Raw genomic sequence first — 24,997 nt, forward strand, 5'->3', positions numbered from 1 at the left:
AGAATATTACAGGCAAGATTCCTCCTTTTATGGGCCATTTGAAGTGATTGATTTTGCCTGTGCATTCCTGTATCGTTGCTCATAATGGCTATGGCCTCTGCCAAATGTTCTTGTGTTGAAATAACAGACACCGAGGATGGGCCAGCCATAGCTTTGTGTTACTGGGGTCTTAAAAGCTGAGAGGAGGCTGATGACACAGCTGGGGAGAGAGGAGAAAGGTATGTAACATAATGAGTATGATGTAGGCTCCAAACACAGTTGGATACTGAAATCACTGAGGTCTGTAAACATGGCTGTAGTCTTTTATATCAGAGTTGATTTTAATGGTGTTGCATCTTGTTAAGACCGAAAGTCATGAAATGATATTGGCAAGAGAACAATTCAGTTGCCCGCAGCCAGTTCCAGGAGCACAGTCTATCAGAATTCTAGGTATTTTCTTTAAATGCTGTAATAAAACCACTGTCCAAGTGATAATTTCTTACATATTTATACCATAGTTTTAAAAATATAAATTCACATACTCACATATCCTAGCCACATGTAGATTTAAAATATTTCCCAATGAAGCCAGGAATTTCAGAATTCCTTTGCTTTACACTCTTTTGAGTATCTGACCGAGAAAAGTTACAAAAAAGATGGAGCGATCATATGATCTTAAAAAACAAAACAAAAACAAAACCCCTAAAACCTGAGGATAATACAGACATTTGAGATATTATTAGATTAGGTAATATAGCTACATCTTTGCATGTCCCAGTATGCCTTAAAAATAAAACTTGTTAAAGGAGCTACTTACATCTGAGCAATATAATCTCTTCAAGTGATGGGAAAGATGGCCTATGGATCATTTATGTAAAATTCTTATGATTTTTTGTAAATTCATAAAGTACTGTTTGTCCAGAGTCCATGCTGTAGAAGAGATTGTGCTGGAATAGAATCCTATTGTTTCTTTAAAAAACTGAGACAATTTAAAGGACACATTCCAGTGTGTTTTGGACAGACATTTCCATTGTGGCTTTTTACAGCTCACACCGCACCACAATAATACCAACTTTATTTTTGCTAAATAAATATCGGGACTGTGTTGGCATCTCGATAACAGTACTACATATAATTAATAGTACTAGTTAATGCAAAGGAATGGAATCTCAGTACTAATTAAGGAAAGGGAAAAGAGGTGGTAATGTGAGAAACCTTCTTTAATCTCAAACCAGGTCATGTTTTGTAAAACAATGTCAGTCTCCATACATAGTATTTGCTGGTGCCTTCAAATTTGGCATTAGAGAAATTAATTCCTCCTAAGCCATGTGTAAAGAAAACATTGGTATTTTTTTAAAGGCTATTTTTGAACAATATTACTTGCGTAAATGAAAATCTTTCACACTAGCTGATCTTGGCTCGAAATAAAAATAAGTCCTTTATACTTCTGAAGACGAGGGAACGGCAGTGAATATAATGTAAGATTTGCAGTAAGTGAATCTGAATAGTTCTTAGGATAAATGAGTCGTATGATGGGGAATCTCCTTGTATTCTCTTCTCCGCACAAACTCACAGAAATGCAGTCAGGGAATGTAGTCAGGGAATAGCATGAAAGATCCCGCCTGCCCTCAGAATAGCATGGAAGTTCTCCCCTGCCCTCAGAATAGCATGGAAGTTCTCTCTCTCTCTCTCTCTCTCTCTCTCTCGCTCGCTCGCTCTCGTGCAAGAAGCACCAGAGAAGCAGGGGATGGATTTTGGCCAATGGGTTCCATGGAGAAGGTATGTTTTTAACCACAAGAGGGGGATAGGTAGTAGGGGGATATAAAAGGCCCCCTAAAATAAGGCTCCTGCTACTGTGGGAGCCCCATCATTCCAAGTGCAAAGTCCTCATGTGGGTCAACAAGAGGCTCGTTGAGAGAATTTCATATCTGAAATGAAACTTAAGAGGTCTGCTGGTACAGTGACATCATTCTGCAGAAGAGGAAACTGGGGCTTTAGTGAAGTAACCTACATCAATTATTACTAAAGCAAACTGTCTTTAAGTTTCTCTTGTTGGTATCTTTTTTTGTTTGAACGACGCAGGTTTTGGTTTTCAATGTTGTCATTTGGAGCATTTCTGCGTATTGGAAAATGTCATAGCTGTTCTTGAAGCCTGAGGGTTCAAACAATGCAACGCAACCTTTGCAAGCCAAATACCGTCGCATGCTAACGGTTAGCACTGGGGACACCGCAACTCATCTCCCAGTTCTGGGCCTTTTCCAACCATCATTCAGGATTAAAGAATTAGGAAGGATAAATTACCACGTGATCATAATCTATAGAAACACTGGCGAGAACACACTAAAAAACTCTCAATAAATAAATATTGGGCATTTGCTTATGAAAGTCAGTGAAGATATACTCTTCAGAAATCATGTCCATACTTTCAGGCTGTTTTTTACAAATCACACATACAGAGTCCAACAAATGACAAAGGTTCAGGTTAGGATACAATCTGATAGAAAAATGACTTTTGGCGTGGCATTTCTACAGAGGAATACAACTAATGTTGAGTTCCTAATGTCCCAGTTTCGAAGGCAATACTTAAAGAGATCCAAAATGTTTTTAGCCATGGCAACATCATTTAAATGAGAGTTCAGCCCCTATGGTAACCCCTTTTGAAAGGGATGACACTCATTAGGATGTATTCATTCTGGAATTTTCCCTTACAAACCAACTGCACTGCTGTGTAGTCACGCCTCAGAGGCACCTGTACATGGTACTTCTTGAGGACTGAAGCTACCCCGGAGACCAATTCTGTTCCTCTTTCATGTCTGGTGTTTCAGGAAGTTCAGTGGCCTGATGTCTGATACAGTGGGTTCTTGGGATTTCCATCTGGCCACACACATTCCTCAGAACACAGGTTTATTCTCAGGATGACTTACAGCAAGTGATTCTGGTTTCCAGTCTGGTTGAAAAAAGTGAATATTGAATGTCCGTGCCCAGTTCTTAAAGACTCGTTTCTCTGTGATAAAGCGGTGATGACTACCCTTCCGTCCTCGCTCGTGGGAGAGGTACATCGTACATTCGTCAGGTCCAAAAGGTTCGTAATAGTGATAAGGTACCGAAGGGTGGTTGGGATTCCTATAGGAGGAAAAGGAGATAACTGATTAAAGCAAAAAAAAAAAAAAAAATTCCTGTCACAGATTTAGATAAGATGTTATCTTTAATAAGCTGATAAGCACAAACCATACTTTCAAGTTAAATGAATTCACCAAAAGGTTTTGCTGATGTTTCAGCAATATGCATGTGAAGAGGATCTGAGGCTGTGAAATAAACTCAGCGACCATCATTATCAAACAGCAAGATTAAACGTGAGCCCGTAGGATGTTCAGGCTTTTGGGATTTGGAAACACCGTAGTCCTAAGAGCCAGCTATAGTTATGATTTCCACTCTTGCCGCACACAGTCTGTTTAGCACAAACAGCTATAAAGATATTTACAAAACAAAAACACATCACCCTCCTTCCCCACCCCCGCCCCACTCCAAACCCTCCAGGGGATTCCACTTACACTAAGAGCGTGGCCTACAGGGTGTTCCGTGATCTGGCTCCTCTCCAGAGCCTTCTCCTAACCCACTTGACCTTGTCTGCTATGCTCCCGCCTTACTGGCCTCTCTGGTGGTCATCTCGACCAAGCTGGTCCCTAGCCTGAGGCCTTGGCTCTTGAGGGCAGTCACCTGGCTGGAACGTTCTCCCACCAGCTCACTCCTTCTCACTGCTGGGGATCGACTCAAATGTATCCTCCTCGGAGAGGGCTTACCTGATGCCTGCCCCTTCTCTCTATCTCACTTGCATTTATTTTCCTTGTGGCATTAATCATTCTCTGAAACTGCTGTTGTTGTTTACTTGCTTATTGTCTGTTCATGAGAGCAGGCCTTTGTCTTGTTCTTAGCAGGTGCTCAATAACTATTTTTTGACGTTCTGTTGTTTTAAGAAATTTATATGGAGTTAGCAGCTAAATGGCAAACCTCTAAAGACAATTCCTCCTCCAGGTATGGAAAGTGGATGATCGCACGCGAGAAACTCAGCAGGCACGACGCCACCATTTTTCTCTTGCTGTTTTAGACAGACAATGTACTCAAACCTAGTCTCTACATTGAGAAAGTCTAAATCTTCAACCCCTGCTGTGTAGCCCAAGAGTCCCCACATTTTTCGGTCTCTATATCCCTGTCTCAGCCTCAAAGGAGAAACACTGGCTCATTTCTTCAATGTAATGTGAACAGGATGAATGTGTGGTGGTGGTGAGTGCCCTGATGTAAGGTTACTAAAATATCTCACCCCCAAAGAAGTCTGGTCTCAGACTGGGTTCCATTCTAGGCCAGTCCACCCCACCTCTTCTGTCTTGAAGTCTAAATGATAAGAGCAGTCAGGATATCCCAGCAGATAAGCCTTCCTACCTTGACCTACACTTACCAAGTGGCCTTGTTGCAAGACTAAGCTCTTCTTGGTCTCTTCTTAGCACTTCTCTTAGAAAGTGTCCCAGCTTCCTGCAAACCACCTTACAGCACTTCATGCCCTGGGGTCCCCCTCCCAGCACTCAGCTCTACTCTAAGTACAGTAACTTGGTTTCCCAGAGATGCTCATCCTGCTAGATACCTATTCGTTTTCTTCAGAGGAGATCGATACACAAATGGCTTTTAGAGTAGCAACTTTTCTGGGGTCAGGGATCGGAAGTCTTTTATCAAGAGGTGTGTCGAGTTCATGGCTCTGAGGACAATAAACCTTTAAGCTTCCTCTCCTCTGAAGTTAAAGTTCTTCCAGGAAGAGAGATTTACTTTTGTCATGCAGCATTTAAACATTCCTCATCCTGGGTTGGATGCTGTGCTGAGTTAATAGTTTGCATCTCTATTATGCCTGTCTCAGAAGTATCTCTATGTTCTATAGTGAGACATCAGATCCCGTCCTGTCCAGTTATTATAGAGTTTGCTTATTTACTTACCCTAGAAATTGAAACCCCTTAAAATTTTAATAGAAGGTGTTTTCAATATAGAAGGTGCATGGTAGGAAAAATTCAAGTTGGAACGGACCACTATGAAAAAAAAATTATAAAAAGAGAAATAGAAATCTGTGAGACAAGTCTCCCCAGATTCATATGGCATAATTTGGGGACCCGTGCTAAATTCATGTTGCCATGGTAAACTTGGGGTTAAGATTTTATTCCAGTATGGAGCAGGTTTTAAATCTGATTCATCTAAGTTTGGGACATATTATTGGCATCAATCTGACTAAAGAGGCAATTAGGTTTCTAAAAATATCATGAGATTGATTTGGCACCTAGGCATAGAGGGAAATTGGAAACCAGATAAAGGATGCTATAGGATCAATTTCCTTATTCAGGAAGACCATCTCCTTGAATGAAAATGTATCTGGCTCCACACTGATCTCCTAAAGGGAGAATTAAATCTACATATTTGGTTCTTATGGTTTCAAAGGTGTCCAAATAACTGAGGGTTGTCTCCATGCTTTAAAACTTTGTCCAAATGGCAGAAAAGGGCTTGATGGGACTTAGAAGGCAGAGCCAAAGCAACTGCAGGAACAGCTCTCCTGTAGGTTGTCAGCCTGCCATCAGGTGTCATCCCCTGTGCCGTTCAGAAAGCCCTTCCTTCAGAAAGTTCAAGCTTATAATTCCTTAAGCCTTTTTTTCCCAAGCCTGACCTTCTAAAGGCTGCCATAGTTTTTTTTTTTCCCCTCCACCTGATCCAAATGAAAACAGCAATAAAAATCAGCAGACTTTCCACATCAGGAGGCTACTACTGTACAAGAGAGGATTCTGGAGCTCAGGTTGCTGTCTGGGGTCAGGGGATGCTCAGGGAGTGAAGGTGCAGGGGTGCAGGCTGTGCGGGCATAATAATCACAGAGCCAGTTCCCTAAGTGGCAGCAGCCTCTCATCAGCCCTCCAGGGGCCGGGGGTGGGGGGGAAATCCTGCAGAAAAATGTGAAGAAGGATTGCTTTTTATCTATAGAGAAAGCAGGTGGGGAGAATGAAAGAACTACCATGTAGTGCACAGGTATTAAAGAAATACCACTGCCTATGTTCCACCTCCATAGAGTCTGGTTTAATTGATTTGGAGAGGGTCCCAGGCATAGGTATTTTTAAAAGTGCCTTAGGTTTGAGTATCAAAATAAATAATGGCAGTACTGGATTATAAGTCCCATAAAATAAAACAGAATAAATATCCATGGTTCCATGATGATTTCAATAGATTACTGAATAAATAAATAAATGAAATACAGAATAATTCCAATTAATAATCTAGAAAGAATGAGGGAATAGAAAATCACCATTAGAACAATGCAGTAATTGTTGCAGGCAAGATGCACAGATGAATGGAATATGAGAGAGGAAAAACATGAGGCAAAATAGGTTATTTGCATAAAGTCCCCCCAATGTATTTATTAATGATAGAGGGAAAAGTTGTAACTTTACAATGAGTAAACCTGGCAGACACCACCTTCACCAAGTGACCGAGGTTAACATCGCCAGTAATAAGACATTCTGACATCATGTACCTCTTGATATGAAATGCTATTGCTTCTGTGGTATCCTTCTCAGTAATACATAGCCTCAATCTAATAATTAGAAACTATCACACAAATCCAAAGTGATAGACATCCTACAATGACCAGAATTCTTCAAATGTGTTGGAGTCATGAAAGATAAGGAAAGACTGAGGAACTATCACAGACTGTAGGAGACTAATGAGACATGATAAGAAAATGCAAAGGGATCCTGGATTGGGTTCTGCAGGAGAAAAATGACATCAGTAGGAAAAATGGTGAAATGTGGATAAAGTTTGAAATTTGTTTAAGAGTATTGTACCAGTGTTAATTTCTTCGTTTTGATAATTGGACCAAAATGGTAACATTAGGGGAAGCTGGGTGAAGGGTATACAGGAACTCTCTGTACAATTTTTGCAACTTTTTCTGTAAGTCTAAAACTTTTTCGAAACAAAAAAATTTAAAAAGGTAATAATGTTATAAAGTTCTGTAGGAGATTCTAATATGCAGCCAGGTTTAAGAAGGCTGATTTAGTTAAATATCTGCTAAGCCTCAGTGCTTAGTTTATATTATCTCTTTTATTCTCCATCAGGCATCTAAGGTTAAGTAGCACTACTCCATGTGATGGGTGAGCATCCGGCACCCAGGGTGAGAGTCCTGTGCCTGGTTTAAGCACACAGCCTCACTCATGGGCCATCCAAGATTCTAGACTTGACTCACATAGTGCTCAGTACTCCACATAGACTAACATTTAATCCTCCTGTCGCCCCAGTGAGAGAGGTACTCTTATTACCTCTGTTTTACAAATGAGAAAACTCATACCCAGAGAAATTGAAGAAGTTTCAGCGCCCAGATCTGAACCAAAGCTGTACTCTTAAGAGTGAGGCTCTGTCGGGCTTCCCTGGTGGCGCAGTGGTTGAGAGTCCGCCTGCCGATGCAGGGGACACGGGTTCGTGCCCCGCTCCGGGAAGATCCCACATGCCGCAGAGCGGCTGGGGCCGTGAGCCATGGCCGCTGAGCCTGCGCGTCCGGAGCCTGTGCTCCGCAACGGGAGAGGCCACAACAGTGAGAGGTCCGCGTACCGCAAAAAAAAAAAAAAAAAAAAAGAGTGAGGCTCTGTGTCTTGGAAAAATTCCTGTGCCACCAGGTGGCTGTCTGCACCAATGGCACCCCAGGTTCCCACTGGGTTGGCACCACATGGTTGAGAGCCACTCTGTCCTTGCTGTGTTCTCCCAAGCACCCACCTCCAGAGGTGCCCCGTGCCTGGTGGGCACTGTGCAGCGGATCGGGCTGCGAAGCACAGGCCTCCTGCTCATTTACAAGTCTGCCCACTGATACCCTATCAATGGCAGCAGGAGCTGGTAGCTTGCCATTTTAAATCTTCTAAAGCTAAGCTGTGCAATTGGGAAGAAACCTCGTATCATTAACAGGTAAGGGTGGATATTTCCATTTCTGGGTATGATCTAGGTTGACCCTGATCTCCCAGTTTGGGCTGGATGATCTAGAAGGCTACAAAGATCCCGATGAAAGAATGGTGCTTTTGCCTCTCTTTAGAGCTCTCAGATACTCTCTCCAAACACACTTTTATTCTTGGCATGGTATACAGTTCCATATAGCAGGTAGTCAGGAACTGTTTGAGGAATAGTGTTGCATCAGTATCTGTCAAATACCTCGGTTGTTCTGAAACTGGCTTGCACTGGGGGTCTTGGGGGCACTATGGAGCATTCAGAAGAAAATGTTGCCCTAACAGGCCTTCCTACACAGCTGCTTCAGGCCTGGAAGGCCCCATGAACCACTTTTATTCTCTTGCCTCCATTTCTTGTTTTTACTGCCTCTTTTGGGAGGAAACGGCCACACACCTTGGAAGCCAGTGAAATAATACTTGTGTTTCTGGGGCACAAAAAATGCCAAGAGCCTGCAGCTGTCGACCCGTCATGGGTCAAAGGTCTAAGTGAGTCGCCTGAACCCCATAGCCACACCCAACCACTCAGGCACCTCAGGTGGTGCCATAACATCTCATAACAGATGCACTGTACCCATGGGAGAGAGGAAGGTAATGAAAACACCCAGTGACCAGTAAGTTGGTCAAATTATAGCAAAGATAGAAGAAGAAATTATGGCAAAGTTAAGCATCTATAAAAAAAGTACAACAATGTACTAAGTTCACTTCATAAAATGTGAACCACGTGGATGCATTATATTCCATACCCATCCTCTGTAAGCATATGATTCTACAGGGTGGACTGTTGCCAAGTAGGAACTTGCCCTGTTATGCTGGCAGCTTTATTAATGTTCACTAGCTAATAACTCTAGCAGAATCAACTCTCTGATATTCACGATACCTTTGAGATGTCCTTCACATTATGGATAAGATATTAATTTAGTTCCATGAGAGTGATCACTGAGTCGTTACTCTGCTAATTAATACTCAAGAAATGATGGGTAACAGAGAGTTGTAAACTTGGTAATGTGTTAAGTATGACCAGAAATAAGACTGTTAGATAGAATTTAAATGCTTGGCCCATTATTATCACAAATAATTTACAATGCAAAATGAGATTAAAAATACTCACCATCACTTAGTTTGGAAAGCAATGATAACAGAGCTTTTCCATTGCAATTTATAGTCCATCTAGAGAGAATGGATTTGGCTTCCCATATGGATACGTCATGATTTAAAGGTCTATGTCCCCATAATAATATATTTTGAGGCCGTCTCTGGTGTGACACGACATTAATTTTCTCTGGCTTTCTGAACACTGATGAGCCCAGAGTCCAGTGGTAGAGGCAGGATGGAGACTGATGCCTCATGCCTGAGGACCCAGTGCTGGCCTTGGCTGGGAATGATACAGGCAGCCACCAGTGACTTCTTTGGACCCTCGAAATCGGAACTTGCCACTGGCTAATTATACTCTTCACTCACCTGGCACTTTTGATCTTGGAATAAATATGGAATCAGTCTCCTAAACACCATCAAGGAAAGGAAGGTTTTTATTTATTCATTGAGTTAATCAATACTGAATACATACTACGTGCCAGACACAATGGCAAGAGCTAGAGACACAAACCTGGCTTGAGATGGGACCCCTTCCCTTGAGGAGATTACAGGCTGATGAAGGAGATGGACATGTCACTCAGTGAGCTGAGGCAGAGGGGGAGGTGACAGAGGCCCCAGTAGGGGCCCAGGTGGGGTCTGACTCAGATAGGAAGGCAAGAAAAGCCTGGAGGAGGAGGACCTCCAAAGCAGTGGAGGGAGGGGTTAACAGTTTTGGCTCTTGAGCCCTGAAGACCTGAATTCATATCCCAGCTCCGTCACTTACCTGCCCCGCGACTTTAGCCAGCTGTTTCATGTCCTCAAGCTTCATATGTAAAATGGCGATAATAATAATGTTTATCTCCTAGGATTACCATAAAGGTTCCATGAAATGGCACCTGTACTTGTTCTCAGCACAGCACCAGCATGTGGTATGTGCAGAAAAAATATCAGCCATTAATATTACAGTGAAGAACCGGTAGTGATCAGCCAGGTTAAGGAGGAGGGGATGGATGTTCCGAGATGAGGGCAAAGGGACAGGTGTGTGCAGGGTGAGCTCCTTCTTAAGTTCCTCAGTATGGCTAAAACAAGTCTGTGAGTAGAGGAGATGAGAAGGTGGCTGCGGAGGTCAGATCCTGAGGGCTTGTGTGCTAAGCTAGGGAGTGTGAACTTGCTTCTAAAAGCTGTGGGGACCTACGGAGGGGTTTAAGTGATAGTGTCAGACTTGTGGTTTATCCAACAGCACAGTGGTGTTTGGAGAGGAAAAAGAAAGACCAGAGTTGGAGAGAGCGTTCAGGTGGCTACTGCAGCACCGGATTAAGGATGAAACGGTTGCCCACAAGTCACATGACTTTTAGTCAGTGTTAGATTCTGCCAGGTTTCGAATAACATGTCCTTCATCTGCCACCATGGCCACTTACACATTCACTGTTTCCATTTGTGGTTTTAAATATGAACGTGGGGTTATTCGTCTCCCTAAGGAGTCCGTGTGCTTAGTAGTTTAGAGGCTACTGGAAATCTTCTTGCCGATGAATGATTCCTGGAAGTAAGTCAGGCCCTTTGGGTGGGAGGGATGAGAAGGCCAGACCTCCAGGAGAGCTGGGTGGAAAATGACAGCTCCAGGCTTGTAGGAATGAACCCGCCCACATGTCTTAGAAGTCGGGCATTCATGGATGGCTCAGCTGTCTGCTCTCAGGATATAATTTAGTCCCCTAGCCCCTGTCCTACCCCGCCTCCCTATATGTCCCAGCATATATAGCAGCTGACATTCCCTTTGGGTCACTGCCACGCTAAGCTGATGGAAATGACTGCAGAAGTAGTCCAGTGTTTATTCCTTCTGTGCCTTGGTTTCCTTGGCAAGGAGAAGGTGATGACTCTATTCTCCTTAAAAGTGTGTGAGAGTGTGATTTAGATTGGAAAGCGGCATGACCGTATCTTAGACCACAGGTCATCAAGGCTGTCATTGTTCTTATTTGCCATGGGGCCCTTTGTGATATGAGAGCCCATAGGTAAGACAGAGAGAAGTTCGTCTGCTGCCGATGAAGTGGGGCAGGAGAGAGCAATGTTCTTTCATCTTAGCTCCTTGTCCTTGTTCTACCGGATCAGGTCAGGAGAACACCAGAGCTGGATGTTTCAATAAAGCCCTGCGGGTCAGAGACTACTGACAGGCAGAACGTGAATATTTTCTCCCACAGGAAACTTGGGAACCTTCTGTCCCTTATGACTGAATTGTGTCCAAGTGACACGCAAGAGACTGAAGGCAGGAACCCTGTCTCATTCATCTTTGATTATGTCCCTTAGTGCCCAACACAGGTTTGGTGAATGAATCAAAGTCTCTGTGATTTGTTTAGTTAAATGACTTCTTTTGAGGGTCCTAATTGTATCTCAAAGTCTGGAAAGGTTAATTTACCCAAAAAGAGCATCTGGGTCTCCTTTGGTTTGCTGAACTCTGGCCCCATGTGCCTAACCCTTCATTCCAGTGAAAAACTGGGCATAAAGAAGCCACAGAATGGGGGGGTTTGCTGTGAGCAGCCCGTGAGGTGTCCTGCAAGGAGCTGGAGGGAAAGTGGGACCCAATTCATATGGGAGCCTTTCGTGTTGTTGGCCCTCCCTGCCAACCAAGCACCGTTCATTAGTGCACACCAGACAGCTCCTTAAAATGTGCTCACGGGTGCACACCTGCAGATGAGTGAGCCCTTTCTCCTCGTAAATGTATCCGCGCTTAACATACACCAGCACTGTGCCAAGCGTTCCTCATCTATTATGTCATGGAATTATCATATAACCCCATGAGGTAAGTACTAATGTCATCATCATCTGCAGACATGGAAACTACGGCTTCTGAGATAGTCATTAAGTAACCTGCCTACGGTAACTAAGGCTCAGTGAGGTTGAATAACTTTCTCAAGGTCACACAGCTTCTGACCTAGAGAAATATGGCTCATTTTCGGTCATATAAACACCCTTTGACTACAGCACGAGAGAGAGAGAACAGGGCCATTCATTCACTAGGTATGTATGGAGCATCTGCTATAGGGCCAGGACGGTACTGATCTACTGTCCTGTGCACCACGGCTCCAACAGTGATCCCAACACACAAAAGTCTCTGCCCTCGAGGTGTTTATACTCTGGTGGACTTGTGCCCATTTTGCAGATGAGGACAGCAAGATTCAAGGTCACCAGTAGGAACTGGGTGCCTGGTGGTTCAGCCCATGTGTCCTGGACGTGAAGATGAAAGGAACCTGGGAATCAGTCTGTGCTGCTCCTGCCCTTTCCCTTTTTATCCTTCCTAAACAGGCATCAGGACTGAAGAGGATGCTGTCACCAGCCTAGCCCTCTGCACCAGAGGACACCCAGCACACTTCTTCACTTTCTCTGATAGGACACTGGGGTCAGGGATCCTTCTGATGAGTTCTTGCCAAAAGCATCTCATGAGAACAACTGCTGAACCTTTGGGATGGTAGCTGAGGAACAGAAATTCAGAGCGGCTGCCAACGTACGGTGCACGGACAGTGTCTTGACTTCCTTGCTAGTGTCATTGTATAAATTGTTCCCATCCTAAGTGCACCAAGCCATGATGAACTAACTCTGAGTAAGAGAAATGACCGGTTAACTTGCCTTTCATTTGTTTTCCATAATAAATGCAATATTTCCTTGAACACTTTAAGTCATTAACATTTCAATTTATTCATGCTCGTTTTCTCCGGTGCCCTAATGGCAATATTACATAATTATATCTGCCGTCTAACCATCAGCTTTGATGGCTCTTTGCATGCCCAAAGGGGCCACTGCCACTGCCTTTGTTAGCCTGTTGGTTTGAGGAGGCAGTTTGCTTTTTTACACCATCTTACCTACTTTTTTTGCACAGAGGTTTGTTAAAGGGGGAAACAAGGCCAGTGCATTAAGTGATGAGGAACTGGGTGAGGATCCAAGCTCACTCTGGCCATGTACTAGGCACTGTTCCAAGCACTTTACATGTATTCACTTATTTAATCCACCTCCAATCCTCTGAGGCAGAGTCTGTTATTATCATCACATCCACTTCTAATGGCGAGGCAGCTGAGACACAGAGAGAATGAGGGACCTACTCAAGGTCGCACTAGGTTAGTAAGTGGCAGGGTTGGGCTTTGAACCTGTGGCGTCTGTGTCCAGACTCCACCCCCTTCCTTACGACATTATGTCTTCCCTGGGGATGCGTGAGTCCAGGCAGATTTCAAAGACCTGCTCTGTCCACCCCTTTCCTTCTCCCCTGTGACCTGACTCTTACATATAAACTAGTACTGCTGCTGTGTGGTCTTTGGGTTAAAAAGGGTGGGAGAAAAGTGGCAAAGTGATAATGGCACAATTAAGTATGCTTCATCATTCTTGCATCAAACCACCAAATGGTAGACTTTGCCTAAAGGCTCACAGCCTTTGAGAAGTTGTTAGGTTTAAAACACATGAAGGTATAAGCAAGCATAAATTTTAATGAACAAGTTTAAAATGTCCTCCCACCCCAGATCTTACCATTTGAAGATCATGACTGAGGGCATGTGCAGGTCACCAGGCATGCCTGAAAACTAGGAAACTTTCTGACTTTATAGGCATCGCTTCTTTAGGTTACGGGTGAATTTCAATCAGCCTTCCACAAATCAGGCCCTGAATATTTCTCAGTGTGTCTGTTAGGACACACTGAACTCTACCTGGTCACATGCCCGGAGGTAACTTAAGGTAGCAACAGAAATTATTACATCAAAATAATTATGCCTGTGCTTTTGGTCTTAGAAACACAAACCCAGGCTACTGATGTGGAAAGGGAAAGAGACTAAGAGGAATATTTTAATTTTGGAAAACAGGCCTTACCGTCAAAGAAATTGCCCTCTTTAATTCATTAAAAATTACCACATTCCTTTCAAATGAGAATAAAACTAATATTTCTTTTTTTAAAATTAATGAATTAATTAATTTATTTATCTTGGGCTGCGTTGGGTCTTTGTTGCTGTGCATGGGCTTTCTCTACTTGTGGTGAGCGGGGGCTACTCTTCATTGCAGTGCACGGACTGCTCATCGCGATGGCTTCCCTTGTTGCGGAGCACGGGCCCTAGGCACGCGGGCTTCAGTAGTTGTGACTCACAGGCTCTAGAGCTCAGGCTTAGTAGTTGTGGCTCACAGGCTTAGTTCTTCGCGGCAGGTGGGATCTTCCCAGACCAGGGATTGAACCCCTGTCCCTGCATTGACAGGCGGATTCTTAACCACTGCGCCACCAGGGAAGTCCCCAAAACAAATATTTCTTAATGCTTGTTCATTGTTAATATTATGCCAATTACTGCATTACTTTTGGTTGATAAATATTCAGAGGATAAATGAAGCCCACAAGATGGATTAATTCTCCAGCAGTACAAACAAAAACTTTCAATATTTTATATCACATAATTAAATACTGTTTGTTGTTTCTAGAACCAGGACTTGGGACATGTTAATTAATTGCTTCAAGAAGACAGTAAGACATGTTTCATGGTTGATAGTTGGAATCAGATATTTATAAACACTGCTGATGAATTACATTTGCAGAATAAATCCTACCTGCAGAAGTCTGGGGGCACCATGCCATAAACATCGATCCTGTCACAGAGCTCCAGGGCAATCGTCATTGTGAACCAGCCAGTGCTGAGCCAAGTGTTGGAGATCTTCCTGGAAGGAACAACAGTTAAGTCTGCAAGCTGGTAAAATAATCATTATACCCACTCCATCTTAAATCTTTTCTGGAACAAGGCTGACTATAAACACATACACTCTCTCTCCATTTGGTAAACTCTCTCTCTCTCTCTCTTTCTCTCTCTCTCTTCTAAAGCTGGAACTTTAGCAGATAGAAATCTGTTACTAATACCACCATATTCCATGATAATATGATAAATGATGTCAGTGCTCCATCATGGTGGATTCTCAAGGGACTTCTACATAGTCAAAGATTATGATCAATGTTTCAACGTTTAAGTGCGAATTATTACCACTCAATTTCTTGTAAGATGACAATCCTCGTGTGTCGACTCTTCATTAACTAGAATACTTGACTAGCTATAAGTATTCTTTTTTCTCCAAGCAGGGTGGATAACGAAGATCTTACTAAATGTGAATAAACACAGTTGTCTTTATCTATCAATTGATCAATTGATCGACCAAATGATCTTAGGGTAGAAGCTTGCCTTCAACTAGACTAATTAACACCAACATCTTGACTGAATGTCTTTCCTTAGAAGGAGTACATTTATTTGGGAATGGGCTAATGACCAGAGGAAAAGGGATGCTTACATTTAATTGAGCATTTGCTTTATTTTACCTCAGAACAGTCCGAGCCCTGTGAAAATTTTTATTAAAAGACCAAAAATGGACAGAATTTAAGGAATAAATCGGTGGGTTCCAACATTCATTCATTTGCCCATTCAAACACCTGTATTGAGCCCTAACCACACACCAAGTCTAAGGGTAATCGTGGAGGCACAACATCAAGGTCTAACTTGACTTGTGAGGATGACTCGTTCCACCATGCTATGCTGCTGTGACTATTAATTTCAATTCTTTGGGGGTTGCTGCATTTACTTTTTTTTTTTTCAGTGCTTGTGGCATGCCTCATTAGCCAGTTTCAAACACCTTATCCCCAAGGTCAGACTGTCTGACTTTGCCCAGCCATAGCACCGTATGTAATGTGAATAAAAGAGTTGCAGGAAAGCTTTTCTACTTGCACTGCATAGCACCCCTCTTTGAAAAGGAAGAGTTTTTCTTAAGCAGTTTGCATTATCTCCATTTCACATAAGGAATAACAACCAAAAAAGCCATTTTAAGATGTCTTTTGTTTTGTCACATACCTGACAGGAATGGGTAATTGAGTCATTCCTGAGTTCGTGGCTTCAACTTTCTAGTTCTTAATTCCTTTACTCACTTTTATTTTCCATTCCCTTGTATCCCGATCCAGTAATAGCCCAGGAAGTACATTTAAAAAATTCTCAAGATGGAAATAGCATGGATTTGTATCTTACTAGTTTCTATTATTTACCAGCTAAATGACCTGAGGCAGGTTATTGCTGTTCTTTTAACCTTGATTCCTTATCTAGAAAGCAAGCATGGGAAGCTCTATCTTCCTGTGCTATTTCGAGGACTAAAGGAGAGAACATCATAAAAAGTTATCTAGTCTGGTGTGTTGATACATCAAGATCCCTTCCTCCCCTCTTGGTTGCTAGGTTGGAGCAAATGAAATAAATAATTCAACCATTACTCCCAGTGCTTTTTAACACACACAAAACAACTGATATCCTTCCAACACTGCTACTGGCTCTTGTGTAGGAGCCATCATCAGTAGTCAGGGAAGTACAGTAAGTCCCTTACGTACGAACATTCATGTTGCGAACTTTCAAAGATGTGAACGTGCGTTCGCATGTCCAATCACATAAGTTAGTTCACGTGTCTGGCATACATAGTCACATGTGTGCATCCTCTACAAGTGGTTGTGCTTTCGTGTACTTTACTGTACAGTACTGTATAGAGTACAGTAGTACAGTATCTTTATTACAAGCCCAGGATGTCATCTATGATGAGGAAAAAAGAGCTACTACCCCGACATCTCTGGATTTTTTTCAAGAGGGTAGATAGAATTGAATCCAGCAAGGGAATGGAACCTGTGCCATCAACATCAGGTGTGAGTGAAATTGCAGGTTGCCCTCCATCTCCCGTTGCTGACGATCCTTCAGCTTTACCATCTCCCACCTCCTGTCCGTCCTCCAGTCAGTAACTCTTCTTGCCTGTTCACTCGATGGCAGCTCCTGTATGCAGCTGTTGTGCTGTACTACTGTACTTTTCAAGGTACTGTACTGTAAGGTTAAAATCTTTTTAAAATTTTTTGTGCTTGTTTTTGTACGTACTATTTGTGTGAAAAGTATTATAAATCTATTACAGTACAGCACTATATAGCAGATTGTGTTAGTTGGATACCTAGGCTAACTTTGTTGGACTTACGAACAAATTGGACTTACGAACACACTCGCAGAACGGAACTTGTTCATATGCAGGGGACTTACTGTAATTAGAAAATTCTGGAGCCTCCAGCCTACATAGGTATTAACAATCCCCCTTGTTTTTCACCAGGACTATAAATTCATAAGAGCTTTGGGACTTAAGGAGGTGGGACAGAGCAGAGCTGACTGAATGGGGGAAGGGAAGAGAAGGCAGTGCCTTGCCTCAAGTTAGACCTTGTCTTCACCAAGGCTGTGACCTTGAGATGGCAGGTTGTTCTAGACTTAAACTGGGAGAGTGAATAACTGGAATGATGTGGAACCCAGGAGGAGAATGACAGCTTCCTTATACCCCCAGATTCCTGATCCAAGAATCACACTCATGTCCCTATGCTTTTGAGTTGTAGGAAACACTAAGAGGGCTTTTCCCAGTGGCAGAAACTTCCCTACAACTTTGGCTTTCTTTTGTGTGATGTAGTAGAAATCACAATCCACAGCCTGAAATATAGGGGGATGTGACTCTACAGAAAAAGATTTAATGGGTAAAAATGGGGAGAATAAAAAGTGGAGGACTAAAGAAACTAAGGTGAACATTTCTTTAAAGTGCCACTTAAAATTCCCCGGACTTGTGAAATAGTAGTCTTTTGGGATCACATGCTATAGAAATGCAACTGCTTTGTGCTGTCTTTCTAAAAAGATTTGAACTCTTTTTCTAACAAGGGAATATCTAGTGTTTTTGCACTTAATCAGCTGTAATGAAGGAATATGAAGAGCTGTCATGTGCTTATTAGGGAAAATTATCAGATATTCTTTTATATGATGAAGTAACACACTGAGCTGATAATGCTATAGTACACACTAAATTACAATTAAAGGCCTTTCTGCTCCACCAGAATCTCATTTATAATCTCTATGGAAATATTCTTCCTGCAGTTATTTCATTTATACTTCTTTTATCTAATTACTATAATATTGGTTCTGAATCATATTGTCCTAATGTACCCTCTTCAATTATAAAGTTATTTTCAAGTACAGTTACTTTCTAATATCAAAGAATACCACTTGGCCATCTATGTCATTTGTCATGCTTGTTAATGGCAGATTGTTCCTGAGACATTATTTTCTCCACTTTTAAGTAGGGTGAAATTTCCATAAATCAAAATCTATTGAATTATCTCATTTCTTCAAAATATTAGCCTGAAATGAATGTCCTGATTATGAGATTGCAAAATAAGATAATCCATACTTCGTGTATCTTTAATCCATGCCACTCTTTTGTTAGGTTTCAAGAAAAGCATACACAGAGGCAGTACTGTTAGACCCTAAGTGTTCTGTGTTTTAGTTTAAAGAAATAGTTTTGTTCTGAAGGGCTGTTTCTGACTTTGTTCTTTAGCTTGGAGTAGACTGAAGATTAAGAATATGGACACATGAGAATATTGAGTCAATACAATATTAGCTTCTTTAAGACAGTTTCTTAAAGGTAAGAGGCACAAAGATTCTAAAAGTTGACAGTGTACTCTGGCATCCTACAAATCAGTGTGATTCCCTGTGTGGGGACTTCATGGATCCTAGTAGGTGGATGAGAAGCCTGGTAGCCAGTCCATGAAATTTTATCTGTCTCTTACCATCTGGGCTCACTAAGGACACAGGCTTATTGAGCAAAATGTTTTCACTGGTCAGAATTTAATGAATTTAGTGAGTGGGTTATGTCTTGATGTGAGATTGTTTCCTAAAGATGTAAGGATGTAATGACTAGTCTCCAAGTTTTCAACTTAATCCCTTAAGAAGATCCAGAGCAATGTGTAAATATCCTAAATAGCTAACACTGCAGCAGTGTTTCAGGAATACTTAAATTTAGCAAACAACCATTAAACTCAAAAGAGAGCAGAGTTTTCTATTGAAGAGAGTCTTACTACTAATTTTGAATTTTCCAAAAATGAAAAATGAAACTGTAAATAACTTCCCTCATTCTCCTTCTCTTATAAAGTGCTCTCTTGGTTAAATAACTCATTCAAATGAGCAACAGTCTCTTATTTGTGGTTTTTAAAGGACAGTAAGTGACTGGATTTCATGACAGTGTGTGATGACGACCAGGATCCCCCATGTGATCTACTGGCTGGGCTAACCATGGAGTCACCTGGGCTTCCAGGGAAGGAGGCCACAGTGCCAGTGGCCAGGTCCACCTCTCCTCACTTCATCAGATGCCATGCCCACTTTTGCCTGGACCAGCCCTCAAATGGTCACAAGGTTTTAAGGATTTAAAAAGAAAGCTCTTCCCTGCAAATAATTTGGGAATGATGGGCTTTGGTCTTTCTTTAAGACTCTGTTCTTCATAATGAGCTGCCTAAGCTAGCCAAAAGGATTTAGTACTTCACACTCTTTACTTATTGTATCTCTTTAGTTTTAAGATAAGAAATTGATGCAGGAACAGTTTTTGTAAGGGAGGGGGTAAATTACATCATTAAATGTGTATTAGTTATAAACATACATGTTTTAGAATTAAGGAAATGAGGAAATTTAATTATTAGACTGGTCCTATGAGGCCTAGTCACTATGCCCTTTGCACATGTGAGGTCACTGAAATGTTAGATATCTTGTCCAAGACCATATAACTAGTGAGGGACAAAGAATTCCAACCCAGAGCTGTGTGTTTGGACTACACCACACTGCTCCTTTCAATGCCTATAGCTGTCCTTTTCTTCACCTAGATTCGGCCAGCTCCTCACCCTTTACCTCTGCTTCCTCTCTGGCTACTCCCTGCCAGCACTCCTGTTGCAGCCACAGGGACTCTTCTCCAACCTCCTGGAAGTCCTCTCACCTCCGAGCTCTTATACCCATAAGGATGTTTCTCTCTCCCCTTCTCAGGTTCTTCTTTACCTGGATAAATACTTATTGGCCTAGGTCTCAGCTTAAATACACCTTTTGGAGAAAGTCTTTCCATCACACCCTCATCTTCTAGACCAGTGCTTTTCAAAAGATTTTGACCTATAGTCAGAAATACATTTTACCTCATGATTGAGCATATATGCTCACATGTATTGTACATGGTTTTCATTTCATTTTAGTTTTCTAAAGTGTGTAATTTAGTATTTTTTAATACATTCACAGAATTGTGCTATCATCATCCCTGTCTAATTCCAGGGCAATTTTATCACTTCAGAAGAAGATCCTGTATATGTATATTTCATTGTATAAAACCAAAACAAATTTTATCCCATGAAATAATACTTTGCCTTACTTACTATAGGAGATGAATGCTGATATTGTCTGTTTTATTCCATTCTTTCCATTACTTTAAAAAAAATCTTGCAGTGACTCAATACATACATTTCATGTTCCATTACTGAGTTGTAAGCAACAGTTTGGTAAGCCTTGTCCTAGACTGCGGCAGGTCTCTCGGTCCCACTGGTCATAGCACCGTTTTCTTCCCCTCACATGACCTAGCACACTGGCCACTACTTGGTGAATATCTGCTGGCCCTGTTAAGACTATATTCTGGGAGGGCAGGGTCTAGATCTGCCTTATTTCTCACTGTGTATATCCCCAGGACCAGGTGCAGTGAAATAGTAGGTACTCAATAAATATATGTTGACTGAATAAATATTTGCCTTTGAAAGAGAAAAATAACCCTATACACTCTTGTTAGTTAGTGTTCACACAAGTAAAATAAAATGCAATAAACCTATTATCTTGTACTTACTACCAGTGTAAGCCAGGAGCAGTGTTGCCTCATCCTCCAGAGTAGGGCTTTGGCCCTGAATTATCTGTATAAATGTCTCAGTGCTTCCTTTCACTTTGCCCTAGAAATTCAGCTTCAGCAGTGCAGTCTCCAGGAGGACCCTACCGATGAGCTCTATAGATGGCATGAGCAGTGTGGTCACAACAAAAAGCATTTAGCAAAAGCTTTTAGGAATAAAATAATGCCCTTTGCAGCAACGTGGATGGACCTAGAGATTATCATATCAAGTGAAGTAAGTCAGAGAAAGACAAACACCATATGATATCACGTATATGTGGAATCTAAAAAATAATATGAATGAACTTATTTACAAAACAGAAACAGACTTACAGACTTAGAAAACAAACTTATGGTTACCAAAGGGGATAGTGGAGGAAAGAGATAAATTAGGAGTTTGGAATTAACTACTACTATATATAAAATAGATAAATAACAAGGACCTAGTGTAGAGCCCAGGGAACTATATTAAATATCTTGTAATAACCTATAGTAGAAAAGAATCTGAAAAAGAATATATATATTATATATGTATGTGTATACATAATATATATAAAAATTATATCTCCATAACTGAATCACTTTGCTGTACACCTGAAACTAACACAACACTGTAAATTAACCATACTTCAATTTTTTAAATGGTTAAAAATTAAATTAAAGAAAAAGAATCTTAAGATGAATTTATCTGACATAAGCATAAAAAAAAAAAAAAAAAAAAAAAAAAAAGCTTTGCTTTTGTTGAATCAGCCAGCAAGGACATTTCCTCACCCTCCCCCGGACCCCGGCCACCCCCTGCCCGCGCCTCTGTACCTGTCTTTGCCCGTCTCGCGCTTGAAGAGCTCATCAAACTGCAGCATCTTGTGGCGCGTGATCATGAAGGCCTTCAGCCGGGGCAGCACCTGGCTTAGGAGCTGCAGGTTGTTGTAGACCTGGCCCTTGCCGTCGCGCCGCATGTAGCTGCTGGGGCCCCAGAAGATGAACACGGTGCCCTGGCTGACGTTGAGTAGGTCGTGGCGGTTGCGGAGGATTCGCTGGAGGCTGGAATGCGCGATGACCCTCAGGCTGGTGCGATTGCCCACGTCGTGCCCGTAGCCGCGCGTAGGGGCATCGTTCATGCGGATGACGCACTCGGTCTGGTCAATCCGGGGGCCTCGCAGGCTATGCAACAGATGCCCTGAGCTCGTCACCAGGGCGCAGTCCCTGCAGTGCATTTTCAGGGGCTGCAAGGAGGGGGAGAAGGACCCCATCAGCGGCAAAACTCGCTTGGCACCAGCAGGTCATTTCCCTGCCTCTGAGGGCTGCCTTCTTCGCCCTTCTCCCTCCTATGCCAGAATACATCCCTTCTGCTGTTACCTCATCCACCCCTACATTCTCTTCCAGACTGGTGAAAGGGAGTGCTGGACAACAGGGAAAGAGAGCCAGCGGTGACCTGTTGACCATTGGGCTCTGGGCTTTACTGATATTAATAGATCAAATCGCCATATCAACCCAGCAAGCTTGCTGTTACTGCCATTTTACAAATAATGATACCTTAGGCTCAGAGATGTTAAAAAATTTGCCCAAAGATGCATAACTAGAAAGTAATGAAGTCATGCTTTCAAACCCAGGTCTTTATGAATCCAAAGTTACCCCCAAGTTGAAGAAAAGACTATACTACAATTTGCTGTGACACTAGTTTTAATGCTCTTAACTCACCTTATTGGAAGTTAAGCATGTATCAGTGTTCTTGGATGCTGTACAAATATATTTATCCTAAATAGACATCGTCTAAGTATCATGTGAGAAAAGACATGCAAATTGTAACCCCTCAGAAGCCATAATTTTGAAATGACCATTAGGATAGTTTCTCCCATTTTTAGGGGAGAGGGAGAGAAATTGAGTCAGTCCATCTTCAAAAATGTAAAGAAAGCCTCAAGCTCATCCACTGTACTCGCGCCCTGTGGAAGCCCTGGCCCTATGGTGCCCACCAGGGACAACGCCAAGGACAATGCTCATTTCAACATCCTGAACCAGTGATGTACTTTCTGAACACCTACATTCTTACCAGTTAATCATTTCCCTGTTCATGTTTAATGAGAAATATCTCTCAGTTGCTGTTTGAAGACAATGTAATCAGGGCCGGAGGCCCAGGCAAGCAAGTGCACAAAAAAATGATAATCAAGAATGTTCTGAAGGACAGATGCACTGTTAGATTTTCCCCAGAGCCTCTGCCTTTCCTCCCTGTTAACTCTGAACTGGACGCACCGGCTCCCTGCACCGTCTCAGAAAACTGAATCCAGTTAGTGCTGCATATATACAGTCTTGTATTTACTCTTGGAGTTTCCTAAGCCATAGCTCTGTCTTCCGAACCAGACAGAGAGCACCGAGGGCGGTCACCTTCTCTCACTGCAGAGTGGCCAAGGGCACCCACACAAGACGGTCTAGGCTTGTCTATACCACCTGTTAGCTATGGGACCTTGGCAAGTCACTAACCTCTGCAAGTCTCACTTTTCTCATTTTTAACCGAGGATAATTAATGCCCCATTCCACTTTGATAGAATTAATATGTACACAGTTGTAGGCTGAGCCATTTAAAATTGCCAATATTTGACCTGTGAAAGTAGCAATTGCATGGGGTTGAACCCAGTCCTTACCATAGGACGTGGCACGGCGTCATTCATTAAGTGACGGCTGCTCTGGGGCTTTTCAGGTAGAGTGGAGCGCATGGTAGGTACGTAACCACATCAGTGTGTACTGATCGCTCTGGGTTGCTAATTGACAAATGGGTAGAAATGGCAATTCTACCACTGCAAATTCTCATCGTTCATTTGACATCCAGTTATTCTTAGGTGACAAATGTGCTGGGAGGCAAGAATGCGAATGGAATGGAAAAAACAGAACGCCTCAAAGTTTATACTTTACTGGGGGGCAGTAGGTCAGGGATGTACAATGACATGTGACACGATGCGGGGCTGTGCTGCACTGTTAGTAAAGGGGGCTGTTTAGAGCACAGCAGGGCTGGGGGCACAAAGGAAAGAGTGGTCAACCTAGTTAATATTTCTGATGTTCTCTATGTGCCAGGCACTGTTCTGAGCTTTTTATATAATTGCATTGATTCTTCAAATAAACCTATAAGAAAGATACTACATCATCACCCCTGTTTTACTAAGGAGAATATTGAGAGGTAGAAGAGGAGCCCGGTTTGTTAGGGGTTGTTTGGGTTTTAGCATCCAAAGTCCTGTATCCTGGGAAACCTCTACTCGTGTTAAAACATTCCTAAAAAGATGACAGGGGCATCTGCAAATAGCATGTGACTAAATGATGATTAGGGTCAGGAGACCCAGGGTCTAAAGCAGACTTTATCACAAATTGGGTACTTAACTTTCTCACCCGTAAAACAAAGAGAGCGCCAACTAGACACTTGTGGCCAGATGATATTCATTCGTTCATTCACTTAACAGACACTTATTAAGCACTTAATACACCCCTGAGGTACAGTGTAACTCAGTCCGTTTGCTTAATAAGGTCACTTTGCAAGATTTCATTCCACTGCACCCGAAAGCCATGGGAACCTGCTTTTTCTCCTCAGAACTATTATCCTGAATTTTCCAGTTTGATTTATAATTTCAAGACATTGTGCTCATTTTTACTGGGGAAAAAATTCTAAAGAAAGGTCCCAGTATTTCTTTCCAGATAATTGATTATTCTGCTGTGATTCTCAGAGCATAGGCTGCTTGACGGGTGAAACTTGTAACACCTCTGGAGACTCCAAGGCCTCTTTTTTCTCTCTCTCTCTCTCTCTCCCCACTATGCCCATGTGAGGCCAGATGAACACCCTTTCAGGGAAGGCCAAGGTTCCTGACTGTGCCATACGGACCCTCTGTTATTACTGGGTGCCACCAGAACATGCTGGGGTCCACCCAGTCCCAGAAAGCCCTCCCTCATGAGTCCTGCCCACCTGCCTTAGCTCTGAGGTATTGACCTCAGGCACCAGCATCCTCTCTTTGAGTTGTACAGATGCACCAAACAATGCAAAAAAGATCTAAGTCTGAAATATGCCTTAAGTGCCTTTCAGTAAGTGGTGCCAATATATAAAGTGACAATAGCTGTTCTAAACAATGTTACACTTCCTGCAGGTGAGAAGAGCATGTACGAAAGGCTGAATTACTTCCCAAAGCGGAAACGAACTCTCTTTCCTGCATCCAGAGGGACTAAGGATATCTTGGGAGGCAGAAGGACTATACAAA

The 24,997-nt window shown here is 42.3% G+C and overlaps 1 protein-coding gene across 1 annotated transcript in view; it reads right to left on the bottom strand.

Moving 5' to 3' along the window:
- Positions 1-296: 296 nt before the first annotated feature.
- Positions 297-24,997, bottom strand: part of ST6GALNAC5 (ST6 N-acetylgalactosaminide alpha-2,6-sialyltransferase 5) — a 175,736-nt gene continuing 151,035 nt past the window's right edge. Inside the window, exons 3-5 of the mRNA XM_059058198.2 lie at positions 21,582-21,991; positions 14,613-14,720; positions 297-3,102 (exon numbers count right to left, since the gene is read on the bottom strand). Of these exons, the coding sequence (XP_058914181.1) occupies positions 2,871-3,102; positions 14,613-14,720; positions 21,582-21,991 (750 nt within the window). The 3' untranslated portion in view covers positions 297-2,870. The remainder of the gene's footprint in view (positions 3,103-14,612; positions 14,721-21,581; positions 21,992-24,997) is intronic.

This window comes from Kogia breviceps, chromosome 1, assembly GCF_026419965.1.
Source record: "Kogia breviceps isolate mKogBre1 chromosome 1, mKogBre1 haplotype 1, whole genome shotgun sequence".
NCBI lineage: Eukaryota > Metazoa > Chordata > Mammalia > Artiodactyla > Physeteridae > Kogia > Kogia breviceps.